The sequence below is a fragment of the Miscanthus floridulus genome, chromosome 16 (genome assembly GCF_019320115.1).
Source record: "Miscanthus floridulus cultivar M001 chromosome 16, ASM1932011v1, whole genome shotgun sequence".
Classification (NCBI taxonomy): domain Eukaryota; kingdom Viridiplantae; phylum Streptophyta; class Magnoliopsida; order Poales; family Poaceae; genus Miscanthus; species Miscanthus floridulus.
In genome coordinates, this window is record NC_089595.1 from 20,929,597 (window position 1) to 20,951,875 (window position 22,279).

Genomic DNA, 22,279 nt, shown 5'->3' on the forward strand with positions numbered 1-22,279 from the left:
ATTTTTTTGTGCAGAGATGGATCGAGAGTGGATGCATCTGTCCCGAATGGACAAGCGGTACATGCATGGCGTCAGCCAGCTTATCACCGATGCCAACGTCCATGCTGAGAATGGGAACCCTGTCTACTGTCCATACAAAGATTGCAAGAATCATAGAAACTTTCGTCAAATTGAGTCTATACGATCGCACTTGATTACCAAGGGGTTCATGCCAAACTATACGATATGGACTATGCATGGTGAGTTTGGTGTGAATGTTCTGCAGGAAAATGATGATGATGTGGACATGCCTGACGTAGCCATCCACAATGCTGACGAGGAACCCAGTGCCAATACGGAACCTATGGCCACAGTTAATAATATGTTTAGGAACACGCTAGTTGATGACACCTAGGATAACGATGGCATTTCTTAGCTGCTACATAATGTAGAGACCGAATGTCTTAGTGAAAGATAGCTGAGAAAGCTAGAGAAAATGAGACAAGATGGCAAAAAACCATTGTATAGGAATTGTCCAATGAGTAAACTAGAAGCCGACATCATGTTGTTAGAGTTCAAATCGACAAACGGATTGAGCGATAAAGGCTTTGATCAGTTGTTAGGTATAATAAGGAAAATGCTCCTAGAAAAAACAAGTTACTAGAAAAGACATACTTGGCCAAGTAAATGATCTGCCCCATCGGCCTCGAGGTTGAAAAAATCCACGCGTGTTCCAATGATTGCATATTGTACTGTGGAGAAAAATACAAAGACTTGGACAAGTGCCCCAAGTGTGAAGCTCCACGGTACAAGGAAGGGCCGTCAGATGAGGGTACCAAGATCAGAGGAGGTCCCGTAAAGGTCGTTTGTTATTTCCCTATAACTCTCCGGATGCATAGGCTGTTTGCATGTGCAAAGTCAGCCAAGTATGGAGAAAGACGTGAGGCAAGGGACTCGCACTTCTAATAGGGAGAAAGACGTGCTCACCCAAGCACTCGAAACCAAGGAGCACCCTGATCGCACTAGAGGAACCGGTGTTGTTCCTTGAAAACTAGCATCCCCCAAAAATCTAACACTTACCGGAGCTGCTCGAGGGGTAGAGCGGATCAGGAGGCAGAGTATTTGAGGCGACTAAAAGAGATAGAAGAAACAATGGACACACGGATTGAGGCGACTGTTAAAGCACGAGTCCAGCAAATTTTGCTATCCAAGAGGTCAGGAGTACCACAAAACCCTACTCCTACTGCCTTTAGCCCACAGTTTAGGGGTCGCAGCAGCTACGGATCAACCCCGCTCGACGAAGAAGATGCGAATGTGCCTCATCCGGTGGACGGCATCACTGAACCCATCAATGTCAAGCTGTACATCCGTCAAGAATGGACAAAGGACAAGGTGGCGCTCGGCCAGGCCAGGCCTGTGGGAGACGGGACCATTAATGGCCGCCCAATTCCACAGGGGTACACTCGTGTCACCATTGACAGAATACTTGATAATAAGTATAACAAGATACACATTGAGTACCCCGTAGCGGAAGACAGGCCGAAACTTGGTCATAACAAGGGCTCTCAAGTGGCCTGGCACAAGCGCTTCATTAAGCTTGGTCACCAATTATCCTCTGATGATGAGGACGATTGTGAGTCTTCGCCCACCCACGATGATCACTTACCATTTCCCAACAGAGATCACTCCCCTCCTCATCCCTTGCCATCACCCCCGAGAAGACAGAGGTCTCCTTCTATTCCTCCTCGTCTGACTCCATCTTTATCAGTCCCGAGAAAAGAGACTCCTCCTCCTCCTCCTCCTCCTCCTCCTCCTCCTCCATCTTCATTAGCCCCGGGAAAACAGAATTCTCGTCGTCATCCTCCTCCTCCTCCACCTCAGCCCAAAATAAGATCAAGGACATCCTCGCAGTCGCAGAAAAGGTCCTTGGATTCGGTCGCTAATGCTCTCAAAGTGGACCAACAAAAAAGAAAAAAGGTCGTTCAGTGGCAGCATTACAAACTTGATGGAAGGAAAATTTACAGCACACATCTCAAAGGAAGATTGTATTAGTTTCTTCAATCTCTGTGCCTCACTGCCTCCGTTTTTGTTGAAGTCCGAATTAGAAAGAAAAACACAGAATCAGTACGCTACAACAAGAGCCGATGAAATACACAATGAAGATTTAAGGAAGATACAGAAGTTCGTCGAAGACAACCCCGAATTAACCATGGAAGAGGATGCGACCATCTATTATGATGTACAAGGGACGACAACACCGGCAATGAAGTATGAAAGGGGCAATCTTTTGGATCCTGATCACGAGTATAAAAATTTGACAACATATATGCCCTGGTTGTATGAATATTACATGGCTCAAACAACAGAGACGGAGGACTTTGGTTTTGAGGTTATTATCAGTTCGCCACATGTTTTTAATTATCCTGAAGAAGAGAAATTCGATGTCGAGTGGGAGTGCTTGTTCCATCTATACCAGAAACACTCTCTCGATACACAAATATTGACGCTGTGGACTATGTAAGTACCCTACACGCACGATATTACAATTAACTACTCTCTCGGGACATAAATTGTTAACTTTTGAGCACTTCCCATGATTTTATGTAGATGTATAGCAAAATTTTGCATTCTAAAAAGTAAATGGGAGAACATAGGCTTCTTGGACCCCTTGCGAGTCAATGAGAAGACATGTCTAGGCCTCCATGGATGTGACGTGGAAGACCTGAAACAGAGATTGATCGCTGTTTTCGACGAATTCAAGATGTAGAATAAAACCCACATACTTCTAGCCTACAACTGCAAAATATAATCATCTTTTTTGAACGACAGCGCAAGAAATATAACCACGAAAGGCTGTTAGACATGGAGATCGTCGCGCTGCAATCGGAGCTGGCAAAATTCATCTTAGCCGAGGTATTGGAAAAAGATGGAGTATTTTCCATTGCATAATCCGTGAAGTTCAAGGACCAGTATAGTCCAGAGCGGCTCGCCAGATTATTGTAAGAAGTCCGAGAAGCATTGCACAATATGTGAAGTCCAAGAATATTTCTTTTTTATTTTGAGGGATCGAGATCTTGATAAAAATATTTGAACTGTAACCGTAACATTTGTAATGTTTAATATTGATGGACCTGTCGTCTAAGTAGTGTATATAAAGCGAAACCCGATTCCACAAAAAAATATAAATTAAAATAAATTATAAAACAATAAAATATGAACGTGACATCACTACCGGTCAGCAGGAAACCGGCAGTGTTATCGTAAACATCACTGCCGGTTAGCAACAAACCGGCAGTGATGGCACTGCCGGTTGGAGCCACAAACCGGCAGCGTTGTCTTAGCCATCACTGCTGGTTCTTGCCACAAACCGGCAGTGATGTTTACGACAACACTGCCGGTTCAAACATAAACCGACAGTGTTGGTGGAAATGAACTCTACCGGGTGGCCTTATGAACCGGCAGTGTTGGTGGAACTGAACGCTGCCGGCTATGTAAAGAACTGCCGGTTTGTAAGAACCAACAGTGATAGCTTACTCTCGTCACTGCCGGTATGGTTGTGCCGGTTCAAAATCCGGTAGTGATGGAGTATTTTGAACCGGCAGTAAAGTGCAATTCTGACGTAGTACTAGCTAAAGATGGAGAGCAGAGTTAGCTCTCTAAAGTCTATATAAGATGTAGAAGAGCCGTTGGAGGATGAAAAGATATATAGGGGAATGATTTTTATTCAAATGGCTCTCCAAACAATAATTTAGAGTAAGTTTAAAAGACTTTAAGAGATACTCTATCCAGAATAAATTTTGTTTGTAATGGAAATTACATCAACAGTATAATGGCAGAAATATGTATTTTATTATTATTGAAGGTTCCAGGGTCGGTTCAAATACCCTCAATACCTGTATACGTCATATGTAGTAGCCTAGTAGGTTCCTTTACTCTTGCAGCAAATGGTTGAACATCCGCATCTCTCGATTCACGGATTGATTTAGTGTTGTTTAATTTGATAATGAATTAATGATCATGCTTCCATTATTTTTACTGGAGCACCTAGGGCGTGTTTGTTTTTTCACGGACTGAGAAACTTGTCTGGCTAAGACAACTATCTCAGACGTTTGATTAGACGACGTCTGGAGTTGGATTGGGCCGCTTAGCCGGCACTACCAGGCCATGATGCCAACCAAACACGCCGCAGTGTTCATCCATCTCCCGGTCGGCGATGAAGCGGTGGGGGTGCTCCTGCTCCGTGTGGTGGATTGGATGGCGTGGCGTCCCAGAACGCGTGCTTGCCGTCGTCCGCGCGTGTCAGCGGGCAGGCCTCGTTGCACTAGCAGACAATGAAAAATAAAGGATAGTTTGTCCCCGAAAAGAAAAGGATAGTTATAGTTAATTAGTCATACACCGTAATTTCTTTCACGGGAATAAAAGATATATAATTCATCCCGGAAGAGACAGAAAAATATTCATAGCTACACTTAATTAACAGTTTATTTTATTTTCGAGGGAATGAACACTTTTGTTAATTTTTTAGTTAAAACGGCCGACTTATTCTGGCTAATAACTAATGGATGGAAGAAAATGTACAGTTTATTTTTGAAGCCCAATAATGAAACTGGTAGGTTCCAAATGGGGATTTAGCTCGATTGAAATGGCCCACAGACGGATCAGATGCTGGACCGGAAATTGCTTGGATTAGAAAATGCTTGGGCAGGCTTTGACGTTGACAGCAGCTAGCCAGCTACAAAGCACAACAACAAAAAAGCCGGGTAGAGCACTAGAGTAGCAGATAAGGCGCGCAGCAGAATCTCTCGCTCAAAAATCCATCCATCCCCCTGCGTGCTCGCTCAGGCTCACTCCTCATTCAGTAGCTAAAAAAAAATATCTTCTTCGTTATCCATGGAGACGGCTGCGCTCACCTCCCACTTCCTGCAATGTCCAGCTGCTGCTGCTGCTACTCCCGCGCATGGCCAGCGGCGGAGGGGAGGAGGAGCGGCGGCCATGCCGCGCCGGCAGCCGTGCACCGGCAGGATCCGGGCTCTGCCGTCGGCGGAGGTCATCAGCGAGATCCTCAGCCCCAAGCTGGTGCCCGGCTCGCCCTCCGACACCGGCGACGTCTCCTCGCTCGTCCCGGTCAGTGCTCTCATGCTGCTCTTCTACTTCGTGTCCAACTGGGTGGTGCCCGAGCTGCTCATGAAGCGCCTCAACGAGCCCAAGCCCGAGGACGAAGCTGCTGCTGCAGCAGCATCCATGTCGTCCGGCCCAGCGGACGGCGGCGAGGCCTCGCCCCGTAAAATCCGCCTCAAGGTGAAGAAGAAGAAGAACGGAAAAGCAAGCATCGTGAAGGTCTAATTAGGTAGCGGGAGTACACGCATGGAGCCAGGCGTCGAGTCTCCATCAGAGCATTGAAGAAGATCATACTCTAGTAATTACTTACTGTCAGGTGATATGCACGTTTGTGTGCCTGTACTTGTCTTCTGGTTGAATAAAAGCTACAGTCTTATTTACACGAACGCAGTTTTTTTTTTTTTTTTTTTTTTTTGCCTTGAGGGCACATGCTCTCCTAGGGCATGCGCTTTTAAGGGAAGAGTTTACTCTCCCTTATTTACCCCACATCCATGGATTGGATGATGGATGTTACTGCCACACCTACAGTGGGTAGTGGGTATCAAATTGTTAGGTCCTTAGGACCATCTAGGTGTAGATGTGCGGATGGATTCAAGTCTATTTGGGATAAAATTACCTAACAGTGGACTAGAGAGAGGGAGAGAGAGAGGGGGGGATGTAGATGTAGCTGACCATCGGGCTTGGTGGAGGAAGAGCTGTCCATGGTGATGTCTGGTGGCGGTGACATCCTGGCGGTGTCCGGTGGCGACGAGAGGGAGTCGATGAAGGCGGTAGTAGAGCATCCCGTCGCCTACAGCGCTCCCTTAGATCGGATTAGGGTTGTAGGTGGGTTTGTGGCGGCTGCGGTGAACCTCATACCAAGTGCCCTAGCCCCTACCTTCTCTTTATAGCGCTGCGCGACGGGGGGCCACCAGCCAAGGTTCGGCTGGGTGCCCCCGATCAGGGCGCGGATCAAGTCCCCGGCTCGGTCGTTGGACTGAGTCGGGAGGAGATCAACCTTATATTCTCTCTCTTGATTTTAACTTAAAACTTAAACACTTACATATTTTCCCCGTTTTATCTCAGATTAGTGCATAGAGCGTGCCTCATCATAACGGTTAGTACCGTCAGATTAACAGCTACAATATACCTCTCTGTTTTAAAACAGATTCTCAACTAGGCCCTTCTTGTCCAGGGATCATAGACTTTTCCATAAATCCATGCCGGCTAAGTGTTCTCTGAACACATTGGGCGGTAAGCCTTTTGTAAGCAGATCCACAAGCATCTTCTTTGTGCTTACAAGCTTAAGACTAATGGAATGATCCCGGACTTTGTCTTTCACAACATAAAACTTTATGTCAATGTGTTTGGCAGCACCACTTGACTTATTGTTGTGAGCGTAACATACTGCTGGCTCATTATCGCAGTATAACTTGAGTGGTCTATGGATGTCGTCAACCACTTTCAACCCGGGCATAAATTTCTTTAGCCAGTTCACCTGCCACGTAGCCTCATAACATGCTATAAACTCGACATACATCATAGACGATGCAGTGATGGTTTGCTTTGAGCTTTTCCATGATATAGCTCCTCCTGCGAGAGTGAATACATAGCGTAATGTGGATTTTCTATCATCTACATCTCCCGCGAAATCTGAATATGAATATCCCTCTATATGTGCCTTTTGTGCCTTGCACATAACGCAAAGCTTTCTTTACCATTCTCCAGTGTTCTATTCCTGGATTACTCTGATATCTGCCAAGTATTCCGGTAACAAAGGCTAAGTTAGGACATGTACATACTTGAGCATACTGTAAGCTTCCGACAATTGAAGCATATGGAACCGATTTCATTCAATCGATCTCATATTGGTTCCTGGGACATTGGAATTCCCCACACTTATTTCCTATTTTCCTTTATGCACAAAATGTGGAGACAAACACATATCCAAATAATAATAATAGAAGCAAACTTTCATTGATATCATATAAGGCACTTTATTACAACTTTCAATCTAAGATGAAAAGTAAACTTTAACTAGCACACTCTTTAAACTAAAGCGATCTAACTGAAAGCAAACAATCTAAACATGCCTTATCAATCAACACTCTAACTTTCACTTTTCAAGCTCGGTGACAACATAACGGCGCAAGATATTGAGGTTATCTTCTAAAACGAGGCATTGGGTTTGCTCGGTATCAAGCCTATGCAGCAAAGCTTGGGTGAACTTGGCAAGCTCATTCAACCGCCTATGCAACACTCCCACAGTTATCCTTTGACATTTCTCTTCTTATACTTTGGGAGGTGGTGGCGCTCTTTTCTTCTTCTCTACTTGCGGCTTGGGAGGCACAACCTTGACTTGTACCGGCTCAGCTCGAACTCCATCAATATTCACCCTTGGCTTGACTTGATGGTACTTGGCGAAGATGGTGTCTCCATCCTTGGTGGTCAGAACCAATGTTTTCCTAAACGGTAAACGGTAGACAGTCGGCGAGGTCTCGTGTAGCGTTTAGACCGTGTACACGGCGTGTACACGGTTTTACACGGATTACTCGTTTTTACTTTATTTGTAAAAATAACTATAATAACCTGTGTATATATTCCTATAACATAGATAATATAGAATTACACAACAACGGTTAGTCCAATAATATAGAATTAAGAACCTAAGTGCCTAATAAAATACTCCCTCCATCCCAAAATAAGTGCACATCTCGCTTATCGAGGAGTCAAACTCTTTTAAGTTTGACTAAGTATGTAGAAAGCAATATTAATATTTGTATATTCAAATAATTTTATTATGAAAGTATATTCCACAACTAATCTAATGGTACTTATTACACATCATAAACATTGGTAATATTTTGAAAATAATTTATTTTCAAAATATTACCCAGTGTTCGCCTACACGGCCGTGTAGACCGATTACACGGCCGTTTTTTACCGTTTACACGGCGATCCCGTGTAACCTACCGTTTATGGCCTAAACTGCACGTTCGGCTACCGAGTAGCGATTACACGCTGAGTAATCGGTCTACATGGCCGTGTAGGCGAACACTGGTCAGAACTTCCATTAGCGTCTCGCCTGTCCTAGTAGGAAGGATGTTGATATCTTTGGGCACTTTGATAGGCTCCAAGTCCAGCTGACCAAACATGCGCTCCTACGGTCTTGGCTTGTTCTCCAGCAAACGAGCAGGTGGTGGAGCAATCACCGAATGCGGGAGAGCTTGAGCATAGTATGCATGATCATAGGGGACCTTGGGAGGAACAGGAGCTAGGTGTTTTGGTGGTAGGACGCTTAATGCTAACACTTCCTCATGAACAAAATTTTTTATTTAGATTGAACCCATAAGGGACAATCCGCTTCTCGGTCATTGGAGACTTTTGGAGAAGAGAGCTTCTATGAAGTTTTGGATGAGATGAAAGGCTTGTGGGATGGCTTAGAATGCTAGCAGGGGCCTCCTTTTATAGGGGGAGGAGAGGTGGCATGGTTGGATAACCTTCCATAGATTCATTCGAATCGAGAAAGAAATGCATGATCTGAAAAACTACGAAAATCTGGAAGATTGGATCTCAGATTCGCAAGCAGGGAGGTTGGAGGGGAATGGCCTGATAGGTAGGCCGGCCGGCCTGACCAATGGGCTGACCGTCCCCCTCCTGGGGTCATTCGGGGTCTGCTTTTTCGTGATGACTCCTAAGGTGCATCTAACCTAGAAAAATCATATTTTTGCACAGCGTATCATAAAAAGGAGGACTAAGATGTAAATCTAAGGTAAACAATGAAATTTATTTCATCTAAGTCATCTGAAGGTTTTTTAGGTTCTAGGAAAACTTTAAGACGATGACCATTTATCTTGAATAACGTACCTTCATCGTTTTGCAGCGTCACTGCTCCATGTGACGAAGTGCTTATGACTTTGAATGGTCCTTCCCATTTACTACAGAGTTTTTTGTGCCCGAATAACTTCACCCTAGAATTAAAAAGTAATACCTTATCACCTAGGGTGAATTCCTTCTTCTTTAGCCTCTTATCATGACATCTCTTTGTTCTCTCCTTGCATATCTTGGCGTTGTGATATGCTTTTTTCACACCATTCTTCAAGCTCGGAGGGTTGCATTTTCCTCTTTGTCCCTGTAGCTTCAAAATCTAGGTTCCATCGTTTGATGGCCCAATGAGCCTTGAATTCTATCTCAACGGGTAGATGACATGTCTTCCCATAGACGAGTTAGTATGGTGACATCCGAGGGATATTTTATAGGCCATTCTATAAGCCCACAATGCTTCTGGTAATCTATCCTTCCATGCACTCCCCATCTCATTGACCGTCTTTTATAAAATGCTCTTGATTTGTTTGTTTGATGTTTCTGCTTGGCCACTTGTTTGAGGATGATATGGAGTTGCAATGTTGTGACAGATCCTATGTCTTGATAAGTATTTGCAAAAGTTTTTGTCAGTGAAGTGAGTGCCTCCGCCACTAGTCACCATTCTTGGGACACTGAAGCGTGGAAATATTGTTTCTTCAAACATCTTCTTGGAGTAGACCCCCTCTAGCCATATTAGGACCTTTCAACCTCCTGAGTAGACCGTCGGCGCAGACTCTGTAGATGTACGGCTCATCCTATATGTGGAGATGACTTTCGTAGACGAGCTTTCATTTGTTCTCCCCTGATGGTACATAACTTGTAACCATAAAATTAACAATATTCGCGTACTAGGGGTCGAAGCTCATGATTTTGAAGAGCATGTCGTCCCTCAGGGGAATCATTGATGGGTAATTCCTGTGGATTTTCAAATTGCATTCTAGGCAAGAGATCAGCTACAAAATTTTCTACTCCCTTGTTATCTTTTATTTCTAAATCAAATTCTTGGAGTAGCAAAATCCATCTTATAAGCCGAGGTTTAGCATCTTTTTTAGTGAGCAGGTATTTCAAAGTAGCATGATCAGTATGAACAATCACCTTAGCTCCTACTAAGTAAGAGCTAAACTTATCAATAGCAAAAACAATAGCTAGGAGCTCTTTTTCAGTTGTTGCATAATTAAGCTGAGGTTCTATCAAAGTTTTGCTAGCATAAGAAATTGCATGATACTTCTTTTCTTTTGTTTGACCCAAAACCGCCCCCACAACATAATCACTTGCATCACACATAATTTCAAAAGGTAAAGACCAATCAGGGGTTGAATGATTGGTGCAGAGATGAGTGCTTTCTTTAGAATTTCAAAAGAGTTTAAGCATGCATCATCAAATTTAAAAGAGCATCCTTGGCCAAAAGGTTTGTAAGGGGTCTAGCAATGTGTGAAAAGTCTTTTATGAAACGGCGGTAAAATCCTGCATGACCAAGAAAGCTATGGATCCCTCTGATATTTACAGGAGGAGGTAACTATTCAATCACTTCTATTTTAGCTCGGTCCACCTCAATCCCACGTTCAGACACCAGGTGTTCAAGCATTATGCCTTCTCTAATCATGAAATGACATTTTTTCCAATTAAGGACTAAGTGCTTTTCCTCGCATCTTTTCAAAACCTTGTCTAAATTTTCAAGACAATGATCAAAAGTTTTTCTATAAACAGAAAAATCATCCATGAAAACTTTCATGATATCTTTAATCATATCAGAAAATATAGACATCATGCATCTTTGGAAAGAAGCTGGAGCATTACACAGTCCAAAAAACATTCTATGATAAGCATAAGTTCCATATGGACATGTACAGGTGATTTTGCTTTGGTCATCAGGATGGATCGGGATTTGATGATAATCTGAATACCCATCAAGGAAACGGAAGAAATAATGATTTGCCAGTCATTCCAACATTTCATCAATGAAGGGCAACGAAAAATGATCCTTCTTTATTGCCTTGTTAAGTTTTCGGTAATCTCGATGCACATCCGCCAACCTATGACGGTTCTTTGTGGGATCAATTCATTCTTTTTATTTTTTATAACAGTCATGCCTCCCTTTTTAGGCACAACTTGCACAGGGCTAACCCACTCACTATTAGGAACGGGATAGATTATCCCGGCGTGCAAAAGTTTCAAAACCTCTTTCTTAACAACCTCTCTCATTGCATTATTAAGCCTACGCTAAGGCTCCCTAGAAGGTATAGAATCTGGGTCTATAGGGATGCGATGTGTGCAAAGAGCAGGGCTAATTCCCTTGAGGTCTTGGAGCGAATAACCAAAAGTAGAGCGATGCTTTTCTAAAACAGTTAGCAAGCGGAGTGTTTCTTCCTGAGAGAGTTTGTCACTTATGATCACAGGAGAATCCTGATCATTATTTAGAAAAGCATATTTAAGACCAGGAGATAGGGGTTTAAACTCAATGGGAGGTTTTGGTGGTTCCTTCAATTCATCCAAGGGCTCAGGTTCTACAAAATCTTCGTCTTCTTTAATGAAAAGGTGGGCATGTTCGTTAGGGTTAGATTTGATTAAATCATCAAAAGATGCAACCATAACCTCATCAATTGGGTCTTGCTCATCTCAGTCTCAGTATTTAGAGAACGAGTGATGGGTACAGAAAGATTAAAATTCTTCCCAATACTCATATTCAAACTCCCTATTTGTCCTTCTTGGATTAATCTTTTCAATTGGTTGTCCTATCAAAAGGTCGAACTACATGATATCAAAGATGTAGAAGCTCAAGTTAACCATGGTTTCATTTACCTTGATAGGGAGGACATAAACTATCCCCAAACTTGGGAGGATGTGTCTTGAAAGATTTTTCAAAAATTTTGCTATTGGGGTTAATGGTATGTCTTTCAAATAAGCGTGAGCAAAATATGTAGACATAACATTAACACCCACAAATCGGATTATAAAGAGCATCAAAAGAAGTTTCATTAATTTGGCAACTAATAGTAGAAGAAGGTGAATCTAAGCGATTCACATCAGAGAAAAGCTATGATTCTTCTAGCCATTCGTTACTTATGATGGATGTTAACTCCTTCACAGACTCTTCAAGGAAAGCTTCCTCGGAAGGGTCAAGAGTTTCTTTATAGAATGATGACTTCTGAGGTTTCCTCGTAGTATGATATTTTGAGGTGTTTCCATATTCGGCAAAAAGATCATCCTCGAAATCAAACATAATATCCAAAATTGGCGTTTCCTCCTTTTTCGGTGGTCCGGGATTTAGGATAGCTGAGGTTTGTATTGGGCTTGGCAAAGGTTCAGATTTAGCTATCTGGGATTACTCCTTTGGTAGCTTCTCTTCCACTTTTTCAGGGAATTCATCGTGTATACCAGTGTAGGGGTGTTGTCTAAGATTTTATCAAGAATGCTTCTCCCCAAGTTGATAGAGACATGTAAGAACGAACCTCCTGAAGTTATGTCAAGAAACTGCATAGTTTCCTTACTAAGACCCATATAGAAGTGTTGAAGAAGAATGGGATCTTGAATAGCAAGGTCAGGGCCAGTGGTAATAAGATCATTAAAACGAGCCCATGATGCACCAAGAGATTCTTTTTCTTTTTGTTTAAAAGATAGAACCTCTAGACAAAGGCTGACTACTCAAGAGATGAGAAAAAAAATAAGTAAAAGCTAGAGTATAACGCTTCCCAATCTCCTTGCATACTTCCTATGGTTTGATTAAACTAATGTTTAGCTCTTTCCATTAAAGAGAACGGAAATAGCTTCCATCTTAAGGTTTCGTCCGACATGCCAGCAATGTGCAAGCATACGCAGATTTGTTCAAATTCACGTAGGTGGAAGTATGGATTTTCATCACCTTTTCCCGAAAAGGATTGTTCCTGGACCATGTTTATTAAACATGGGCGCAGCTCATAGCTAGGTGTTAGGATAGGCTTTGATGATTTTGGTTGCTTTAGGCATGCGCTCGTATGTGCAGCGTATTGATGGATAGGTGTGGTTTCCATTATAAAAAGATAAAGGATACAAGGTTAAGCTAGGTTTGAAGTTTACATAGCAACCATTTTCCCGACAACGGCGCCAGAAAAGCTTGTTGACACCTGTGGGGGCACGTAGAAAAGATCCGCAAGCGCACGGATATCAGTTGTAGCCTTTCACCGGAAGTATTCTAGGATATCGTACTCAGGGAAACATGTGAGTTTAACTAAGTCTAACTTAACCAGGGCTAGAAACAAGGGTAAGGATAAATAGGAGTGTAGAGAAGACTACTAAGATTCTTTATTACTAACTTAGGTAAGCTATGTATTCTACTATTCACCTAGGGACATTACTAAGGAAAAGCACAAACATAGTATGTTATTTCCGTCGCAACCGGGTTCTACTTGGCCTACAGACGAAAGGTGGACTACAGAGGACTCAACGAGGTTGTCACCCTCGCGATCTACCACCGATCCAGAATGCATGGTGCATCCACGAGTAGCCGAAAGTCTAAGCTCTATGCTTATACTCACGATTACCACTTTAACCCAAGAGCGCTACAAAGATTAAAGTACTCAAAAGAGTTGTGATCTTGATGAGCAATATAAACACAATACTTACTTGAATTAGAAATCAATTACTAGAGATGTCTCAGAAGCAAGTTCAGGTAGAACCTAGATCCGCCAAGGTACAAGCTTTAGAAAGAGCACCGATAGGCCGACACTTCCTCCAAACTCTTCCCTCACTCTCTATCTCACTATTTTCTATTTACAAAGGATATATTCTAATGCGGAGGACTATTCTTCTCTTGATTGTCGTACCTTTTGGAGGAGGTATGGGGGTCCTTTTATAGGGTCATCAGGCAGCTTGTGGGCCCATGAATCCGTGGCAACTCATCATCTCGACCCTTGATCCGAACCGACCTTGATACATAGCGAAGATGGACTCTCAAAGACGGTGGAGAACAGTCATTCGAAGCGGAGACCGACAGATGGGTCTGGGAGGTTGGCCGGCCTACAGGTGGGGCCGGCTGGCCCCACCCTTAATCCGTTAGGGTTGATTTGCAGCGGTTTGTCTTGGACGGTGGATTGGAGATCCTTTAAGTCGGTTTTGTCGCGAATGATCGTGATTTGCTCTGACAATATGGTCTACATGATCTGTTTTCTGATTAAATCCTCCTGCTATCAATAAATCACCAAAACTTGTGAAACTTGTTAGTTTAAAACACTATACCTATGTTGGTGATCCATTTTAATCATATATGTAGGGTATATTGACGGTTTATTATCAATGTTAACAACCGTCAACAAATACTAAACCAATTGAAAGATAGGGAATTTTCATACCTTGACCTCTAACAACCTCATCTTACTTTAGGTGAAGAGTAACCTTTTAAGCTTGTGATTGAGCCAACTAAACAAATACAACATCTTTTTATTGATTTTCTATGAATAAACTCAACATAAGAGATAGCATTAGTAACACAAACACTAGTTTCTCGTCTGCTAACCCTTTATACGTGGATCCGGTTCCCCTTTGTCGAGGACATAGGATGCAGTTCATTCAATGACGATAGTGTGAGTAGGCTGAAACAAGCACGGTCTGACCTTCTCTAGTTGCAAAGGTGGGATCAGTGTTCGGGTGTGCTCATGGAACATATTCATTGTGTTCTAGCTGGCGAAACACCCCCAGCAATTATGCGCCTTGGTCTTTAGAGACATCTGCTGCGGACATTGTTCCGGTGATCCGGGTGTTGCACATCGATGCATACGACAAGAGGAAAAGTTTGCCGACGACCCTCCGCCAGAAGTAATGTCTAAAGAGCCCATTAGCCCATCTGAACAAATGGAAGACGCGCGGCAAGAGGAACAAAAAGGTAAAGCACTATCACAGCAAGTGTGGGAAGGGAAATGAGAAGCAAGTGAAGGGACCATCTGCCGGTGCTTCTTCGTCTCGTTCATCATCACGCCGAAGGTACAGTACGTCATCAGTCTCTTGCTCGTCTCCATCGCTGGACATTTGGCGGCACCATTGTGTTGAAAAGAATAGCAGTGCTTGCAAGTCACTGAGCAAGGGATGCGGTGGAAGTGCATCGAGGCATCTTGGAGGAGCTCCAGTATCATCATCTGTCCCTTGCTCCTCTGCTCCTCCATCTGCAACGCATGATAGTTGGCGGCAATGTATTAAAGGAAACGGAAATGCTTGCAAGTTCTTGGCGTCACTAAGCAGGGGATGCGGCAGAAGCGCATCGATGCATCTTGGACACCAACATCTGACTGCAGTACGCATTTTTTAGCCCTGCAGAAACTATGCGGCCTCAGCTACGAGATGAGGAGGCGCTGGAAGACAGAACCACCCATCCACAGCTCTGCCTCTACAACTGCTGCCAGAGCCACGCAACATGGCGCTCAACCTCCGATGACAACCTTTCCAACTGTCTGGAGAAAGAGAGCAACCTATAGTGCTAGCCACTTAGGCCGTCCACAATGTGGGAGTGAGGCCAGGAAAAATGTGGGTCCAGCTATAGTAAATTAAGCATCGGACAAGAGAGCTGTAGTGTGTAAAAAGATAGAACCGGTGCCCCTTCGTACATGGAACCCACAACTTCAATAAAATATTCATCGTCTTCCCCCACAATCCGTTTCACTCGCGCTCTGGAAAAATCCCCACTCCTCCTGTTCCTCCTGAAGCAGCAAAGTGGACGCAAAATCCCCCAAATCAATTTGCATGCTCCCCAATTAAAGTCTCCCCTTCGTAGATCTTGCGTCTGTAGGTGTTCCTTTGCTCGGATCTGGCGTCGTCGGTAGGAGGTGGGGCACAAGAGGAGGCGGGGCGGACGGGAGAAGGCAGCCGTGAGTTGGGATGCGGAGGACAAGGCAGCAGAGGCGAGCAAGGGCGCCGACGCGTCCCGTTGCCGCGTGCCCGTCCGGCCGCACACCCATGCCGACCCTGCTCCGCTCGCTGTTGTAGAATCAGTTGATGGTGCCGGCGGTGGAAGGGACGCGGATGGGCGGCCAAGGACGCTGGCGGAGTGCGGCGGGGTGGTGGTCACCTTGTCCATCTCGGCCATGGTGCCCAGCCCCGGGTGGCCCTCCGGCGAGGTCCTCGACGAGCGTTGTTGGACCGACATCGACTACTGCGAGAAGAACAGGGTGAGCCTCGCCTACCTGCCAACTCCAATGTGTGCTAAATTCCTATGTGTGCTAAATTTTCAGAGACATGCATATATTAACGGATACACCAATACATCAAGTAGGTTCAGATTACATAAAAATTATACAAGTAACCTGGTACATTTAAACTACTACAAATTGACCTTCAAGGTTGACCCCCTCCAAAACGCTGATATATATGCTCAACTAAGTCCGCCTTCAAACGACGGTGCATATCTTTATTTCTAATATCTTCTTCTACCTCTAGAGCCCTGGAAAATCCATGAATTGGGCCATGTCCATATCCTGCCAGTGGTGTGGGTGAGCTGCCCTGGTCATACTGATTGTCATAGTCTTCATCATAGCGAACTCTGTAAGAATCCCTTTCATCCTCCACAACCATGTTATGCAGTATAATGCATGCATACATGATTTCAGCCATTAATCGCACTTGCCACATACGTGCTGGGCTACGCAGAATGGCAAAACGAGCTTGCAAAACACCAAAAGCACGTTCCACATCTTTTCTTGCTCCCTCTTGTTTTTGTGCAAACAGTGCGTCCTTGTTACATTGAGGCAAATGAATTGTCTTCACAAAAGTTGCCCACTCTGGATAAATACCATCCGCAAGGTAGTATCCCATGTTGTATTCATTGCCATTGATCGTGAAATGAACTTCAGGAGCCCTTCCTTGTACTACTTCAGTGAACAAAGGTGATCGATTGAGGACATTGATGTCATTGTTTGACCCAGCTACACCAAAAAAAGCATGCCATATCCAAAGGTCGTGTGAGGCAACAGCCTCCAACATGACAGTAGGTCCATGCTGATCTCCACGGGTATACTGACCCTTCCATGCCACTGGACAGTTTCTCCATTGCCAATGCATGCAATCTACACTTCCCAGCATGCCTGGAAAACCTCGAGCTTCGCCTATATGCAATAAACGTTGGATATCTTCTCTAGTTGGTTTTCTCAAGTATGTAGGACCAAAGCACTCAATGACACCTCGACAAAAGTTATTCATGCACTCAATAGTTGTGCTTTCAGCAATCCTTAGATTTTCATCCCACATATCAGCAGGTGTGCCATATGCTAACATCCGCATAGCAACAGTGCATTTGTGCAAGGGTGAAAAGCCCACCTTTCCAAATGCATCACACCTTTCCGTGAAATAAGGAGACCAATTACTAAGAGTCTGTGCAATGTGTAGAAATAGTTGTCTCCTCATCCTATACCTACGTCGAAACTGGTTATCATTGAATACTGGATTCTCTATGAAGTAATCAGACATCAATCTATCTCTAGCAGCACCACGATCTCTTTCTATGTGCCTTCTTTGAAACCTCCTGTATTGAGTAGGCGTACCTCTAATTTGTGCCTCAATCTGACGTCTAATTTGTGCCTCAATCTGAGCCTCCATTGGATCATTTATGAAGTCCCAAAAGAACTGATTGATAATAACACTACTATTAGAATCTTCAGGGATTTCTGTTGAGCCATTTGGATCCATGGACACCAATGGGGTGGAGAGTTTCAGCTAGCTGAAAGAGTGTCGGAGAGTTTCAGCTAGCTGCAAGAGTGTTGGAGAGTTTCTGCTGACTGAAAGAGTGTTGGAGGCCTGCTGCTGGCCTCCTTTTATAGAAGAGAGTTCTCAACAGCTAGTTTTTTTAGAACGGCTAGTTTTTTTCAACAGCTAGTTGATGTGAGATGACCCCATATTTATGTGAAACAGGACTGCACTGGAAGACACCCAACAGCTATTTTTTACAACAGCTAGTTGATGTGATATGACCCCATTTTTATGTGAAACAGGACTGCACTAGAATACACCCGACAGCTAGTTTTTTACAACAGCTACTTTTAGAACCAACTATTTTTTTTGGAAAGCTTTAGAACCAACTAAGTAGTATAGTAACACATATAAGACATGTTATGATCAGATTCCATTTGTGCAGGTGACAAAGATAGTGATACATATAAGACAAGATACATTGCTGGTACTTCATAGCACATCAATGGAGGTACATTCATACAAGTTCAGGTACATCTAATTGAGAGGGGTAGTACAAGTCAACTTAACTAAAAAGGTCCTTAGCTAATAAAGCCAACATTTGGTCATGTCCTGCCTTGGTTCTTTCATCATAACCTGATGTGTCTGTACGAAGCAGCACCATGTACATCTCTATTTTTTGTAGCTTTGTCTTGTCCTTCTCTGCATCTGCCATTTTATTATCAGCCTCGGCTTTGGTTTTTGCCGCTTCAGCTTGCACAAGTGTTGCTTCAGCCATTTTCTCAGCAGCAGCTGTTTTTCTTAACTGAAGTTCATTGAATTGCTGCACATTATCATTTGAAATACTGTCTTCTGAATGAACTAACTTGCCTTTGTTTTTTTGTTGAGCTTTGGCTGCATTTCTCCCTAGTGGTCGACACCTTGATGAAGGGTCTGCATCTTCGCTCTCTGGATTTGAAGAAGTATAAGCTCCTGATTCATTCAACCGACTTCTCTTATTCATCATTTCTTCAATCGGGTAAGCTTTACTCCACTTGGGCTGATCCTTCACTGCCTTCCACCAATATTCTAGTGCAAAAGGCCTTTTTTTCTTTGCAGCTCCTTTGTATTCTTCACGTGCTCTCTCTATGACTTGATCATCAGATTCACCACTGCCATGCTCCCTTTTTGCCTTGTCATAGCATGCATTAAACTTCGTAATAAAAGGGATAGTCTTTTGCCAATGGTTCTTGCACTGAGTAGCACTTCTTCTCTGTTGTTTGGGTGCATGCATGTTGTATTCTGCTGCAACATCCTTCCAATACCTATCTCCCCTTCTATCAACTCCAACAACTGGATCTGTGGAATGTTTTATCCAAGCACTTACTAGCCGTAGATTTTCTTCTTTACCCCAATGTACACGCCCTTCTCTCTTTTCTAACTCATCAGGGCTGCTCTCACTCCTCTCACTCCAAACTGCTACTTCGACAGGATCTGCACCAAGTTGCTGCTCTTGGGACACTGGAGAAGCTGAACCAATCGGGCTACTCTCATCACCTCGCGAATCGGTGGCACGGCTACCTTGAAAAAAGGATATGGACCCAACCGGTGAAGCTTGACTGCCTCCTTGTGGGTGTTGTCCCACACCCACAGCACCCTGGTACGAACTCCCAGGATATCCTTGTGTGAATGAAAACTGTGGGTAATTTGGCTGGGCTCCAAAATGATTGAATATTCGTGGATATGGGTGGTGGAAATTTGGAGGAAATTGTGGTGGTGGATAGCTCATGGGGTATTGGGGTGAGGGGAAATGATGCTGTTGACTAACCTGTTTTTCTGGATCAACACTTGTGAATGCAGAATTCATCAGGTTTGTGAAAGACGAAGTGTTGTCCATGTCTACACAGGAAGGCAAATTTGTGGAAGGCAGATTTGAATGAGTGCTTGTGTATGTGTTGCGGTGTTACCCCTGTATATGTATATATTGGGTAGTGGTCTGGGTGCTGGGAGGAGAGCGTAGTGGTCTGGAAGCAAAGAACGGTCATGTGACCGTTGCCCTCTTGAAGGCTCAACTGCCAACTGCTTGTACAGTAACTTTATAATATTTAAAGAAGTTGGAACCGGCGCAAGTACTTTCACCGCTCTACTTTTTTCTGGCCTCACTCAAGAGTTGGCAGCACTCCCACAGTGGTAGGAGCGATGCTAACTTTTTCTCTTTCCTTTCCTGGCAGCACTTTAGCAACACACTGTGGAGGGCCTTAGTAACTGCTGAAGACAGGCTCTAGTAAGTCAACTCGTCACTGTCTGTTAAAGTAATTAAATAAATTTCCTTATATATATACTGATTCTGTTGATCTTCTGCTTTCTACAGTTACACTAGAGGCAGAGTACTTCAGACGGTGGAATCAAAGATGAATCCCCCCATTATCCAATGGGCAGGTGCGTGGCTCTCGAGGGTGCTCCGTATAAGCCTGGGCAAAATACCCGATACCCATTACCCGTATCCGAATTACCCGAACCCGGACCCGAATTACCCGAACCCGAGGTACCCGATCCCAAATTCGGATAGCGATTTTGATTACCCGAAATTAGTTTGGGTAATTCGGGTAATATCCTCCGGCACCCAAACTACCCGAACTACCCAAAGATTTGTTTTTGTCTTTGTATTTATCATGTGTTGTTAGCTGAACCATTTAACTTATCACTTTATTAGAATATAATTCTCTCTATTTGAATGAGTGACTGTAATATATTATTCTCTACAAATTGCTATTGAAATTCTATACAAATTGCTGCTGAAATTATGTATAGATCGCTACTGAAATTTAGTGTAGTTGGTTGTTTTCTGTAAATTTGGGTATATCGGGTAATACCCGAACCCGAACCCGAATTATCGGGTACCCGAATTTGCGGGTAGTGTTTTTTCGGGGGTAATATCGAGTAGCAATTTTCATTACCCGAATTTTGAATTACCCGAATTATCCGACCCGAAAAAATCAGGTAACCCGAACGCCCCTGAACTTTGCGCTAGCATATTGTAGTGTATCCTCTGTGTACTTCACTCACTAGGACAGTGAGCTTGGCGCGCTTGCATAACGCTAGCTCTGTTCTTGATCGGTACATGCTTAGTGCTTTGTATACTTCTCCTTGCGAGGTTACAGTAATCTCGTCTTTGTTGTAACTATGCGCGCGTGTTGTTCAGTTTTCAATCAATAAGCTCTCTGCTGGTCACAAGTTTTTGTCATTGGCTTAGCTTCCAAAGCAACTCTTATTAACTAACACCTACCTGAACATTGTATATATATATATAACACTAGCGCTAGCGGGGAGAGATCCCTTTACACGCGCGTGTGATTTTCAGTGTTTGGATGTCCACGCACGCGGATGCCAGGATGGCATGGCAACGACCGTTATGGCCTCTGACGTGAGCTTGTCTTCGACCTATTATGCCTCTCCTCATGCCGTTGTTGGATCAAAAGTGGGCTCGTGGATCGGGCCACGTCGCACTATAACCCGTTAACCGTTCGATATGGCGACAGAGCGATGTGTGCCGTCCGATTGCGGGTTTGTGCGGGCGTCGTACCGATAGCTCGCGAACCTCCACAGGCATCGACTCGTCGCGCTCCCTCGGCATATGCCCGATCCACTGGCGAGGCGGCGTAGCTCACCGGCGAGAGTCGCGACGGCAGCGAGGCTCACCGGTGAGACGACGCAGCTCCTGTCCAATCCACCGGCAACGCAGCACGTGCGTGCAACCAAGCACAGGGCCGCTCCAACCAACCACGACGACAACTGGGGCTCCAACGCCGCCGCCTCTGCTCTCTCTTCTGGCTAGATGCCCGGCTCCGGTGGACCTTCGCCGGCTCATTCTCAAGCTCCACCGTCCTCCATAATTTCTTCAGCCGCCGCCCATTCTGAACCTCCTTTCACAATTTCTTCAGTAACCACATGATCTTTGCCGCCCAACTGAATATGGCTGCGCCGATCATCTCTGCTCAGGGACTCGCCGGACAGGGGCTTCCTGCACAGATACTCCTCGACGGCCAAGGCCTCTGTGACATGGGGCTACCCAGGCAGAGCACTTTAAGGGCGTGGAGACGCGGCGCTCGTCCCTGAGATGCAGCCCGAGGTCGCCAAGAGGTGCGCCCAATCTCATCCCCGAGCTGCAGCCTGACCTTAATGAGGTGAAGCCCAAGTTTCACCCCGAGCTGCAGCCTGAGCTCCACGAGATGAAGCCCGAGCTTCTCCACGGCACGGTCTTGTAGATGCAGCCCAAGCTCCTGCATGCCCTCAATGTGCTTGATGGAGTGCCAAGCACGAGTCTTAGAAGCGCCATATAGTTGTTTAACCTCTTTTTGGAGGCTATATGGTCAGATTTTCAGAGGCTTGGACCGGACAAGATGCATTATCCAAAAGCATACTACAAATGGAGGGCACAATTTTTGGAAAAAGGTTTAATAGTTTAATGGAAGGTTCAGTTTTCTTATAGCTACATCAATCAGTAAGCTAATCCAGAGAAATCTAGCACTTTGTCTCCACATATGATGGAAGAATTTTTCAGAGAGGGCTTGTAACTTAATGTCAGATACAGATAATCGATGATAACCCCATAGGCTTAGTGCTTGGACTTATAGGCTTCACATATGGAGGAAAGTAGAATTGCAAAGAATTAATAGATTTTATGGATAATGAAATTTTTAGTATTTCTACACGTTGA

At 44.3% G+C, this 22,279-nt stretch overlaps 3 protein-coding genes across 3 annotated transcripts; 1 reads left to right on the forward strand and 2 right to left on the reverse strand.

Moving 5' to 3' along the window:
* The first annotated feature begins 4,769 nt into the window (after nt 1–4,769).
* LOC136514052 (uncharacterized) lies at nt 4,770–5,479 on the forward strand. Its single transcript, XM_066508029.1, has one exon. It carries the CDS (start codon nt 4,870–4,872, stop codon nt 5,320–5,322), a length of 453 nt encoding a protein of 150 aa, XP_066364126.1. The 5' UTR covers nt 4,770–4,869; the 3' UTR covers nt 5,323–5,479.
* A 10,757-nt stretch (nt 5,480–16,236) lies between these two features.
* LOC136510391 (uncharacterized) lies at nt 16,237–17,583 on the reverse strand. Its single transcript, XM_066504856.1, has one exon. It carries the CDS (start codon nt 17,581–17,583, stop codon nt 16,237–16,239), a length of 1,347 nt encoding a protein of 448 aa, XP_066360953.1.
* A 565-nt stretch (nt 17,584–18,148) lies between these two features.
* On the reverse strand, nt 18,149–21,848 carry LOC136510393 (glutathione S-transferase T3-like). The gene is made up of 3 exons (XM_066504857.1): nt 21,738–21,848; nt 21,356–21,482; nt 18,149–18,966 (listed from the first exon to the last, which is right to left on the reverse strand). The coding sequence occupies exons 1-3, from the start codon at nt 21,846–21,848 to the stop codon at nt 18,149–18,151; spliced, it is 1,056 nt and encodes a 351-aa protein (XP_066360954.1).
* Nucleotides 21,849–22,279: the final 431 nt, after the last annotated feature.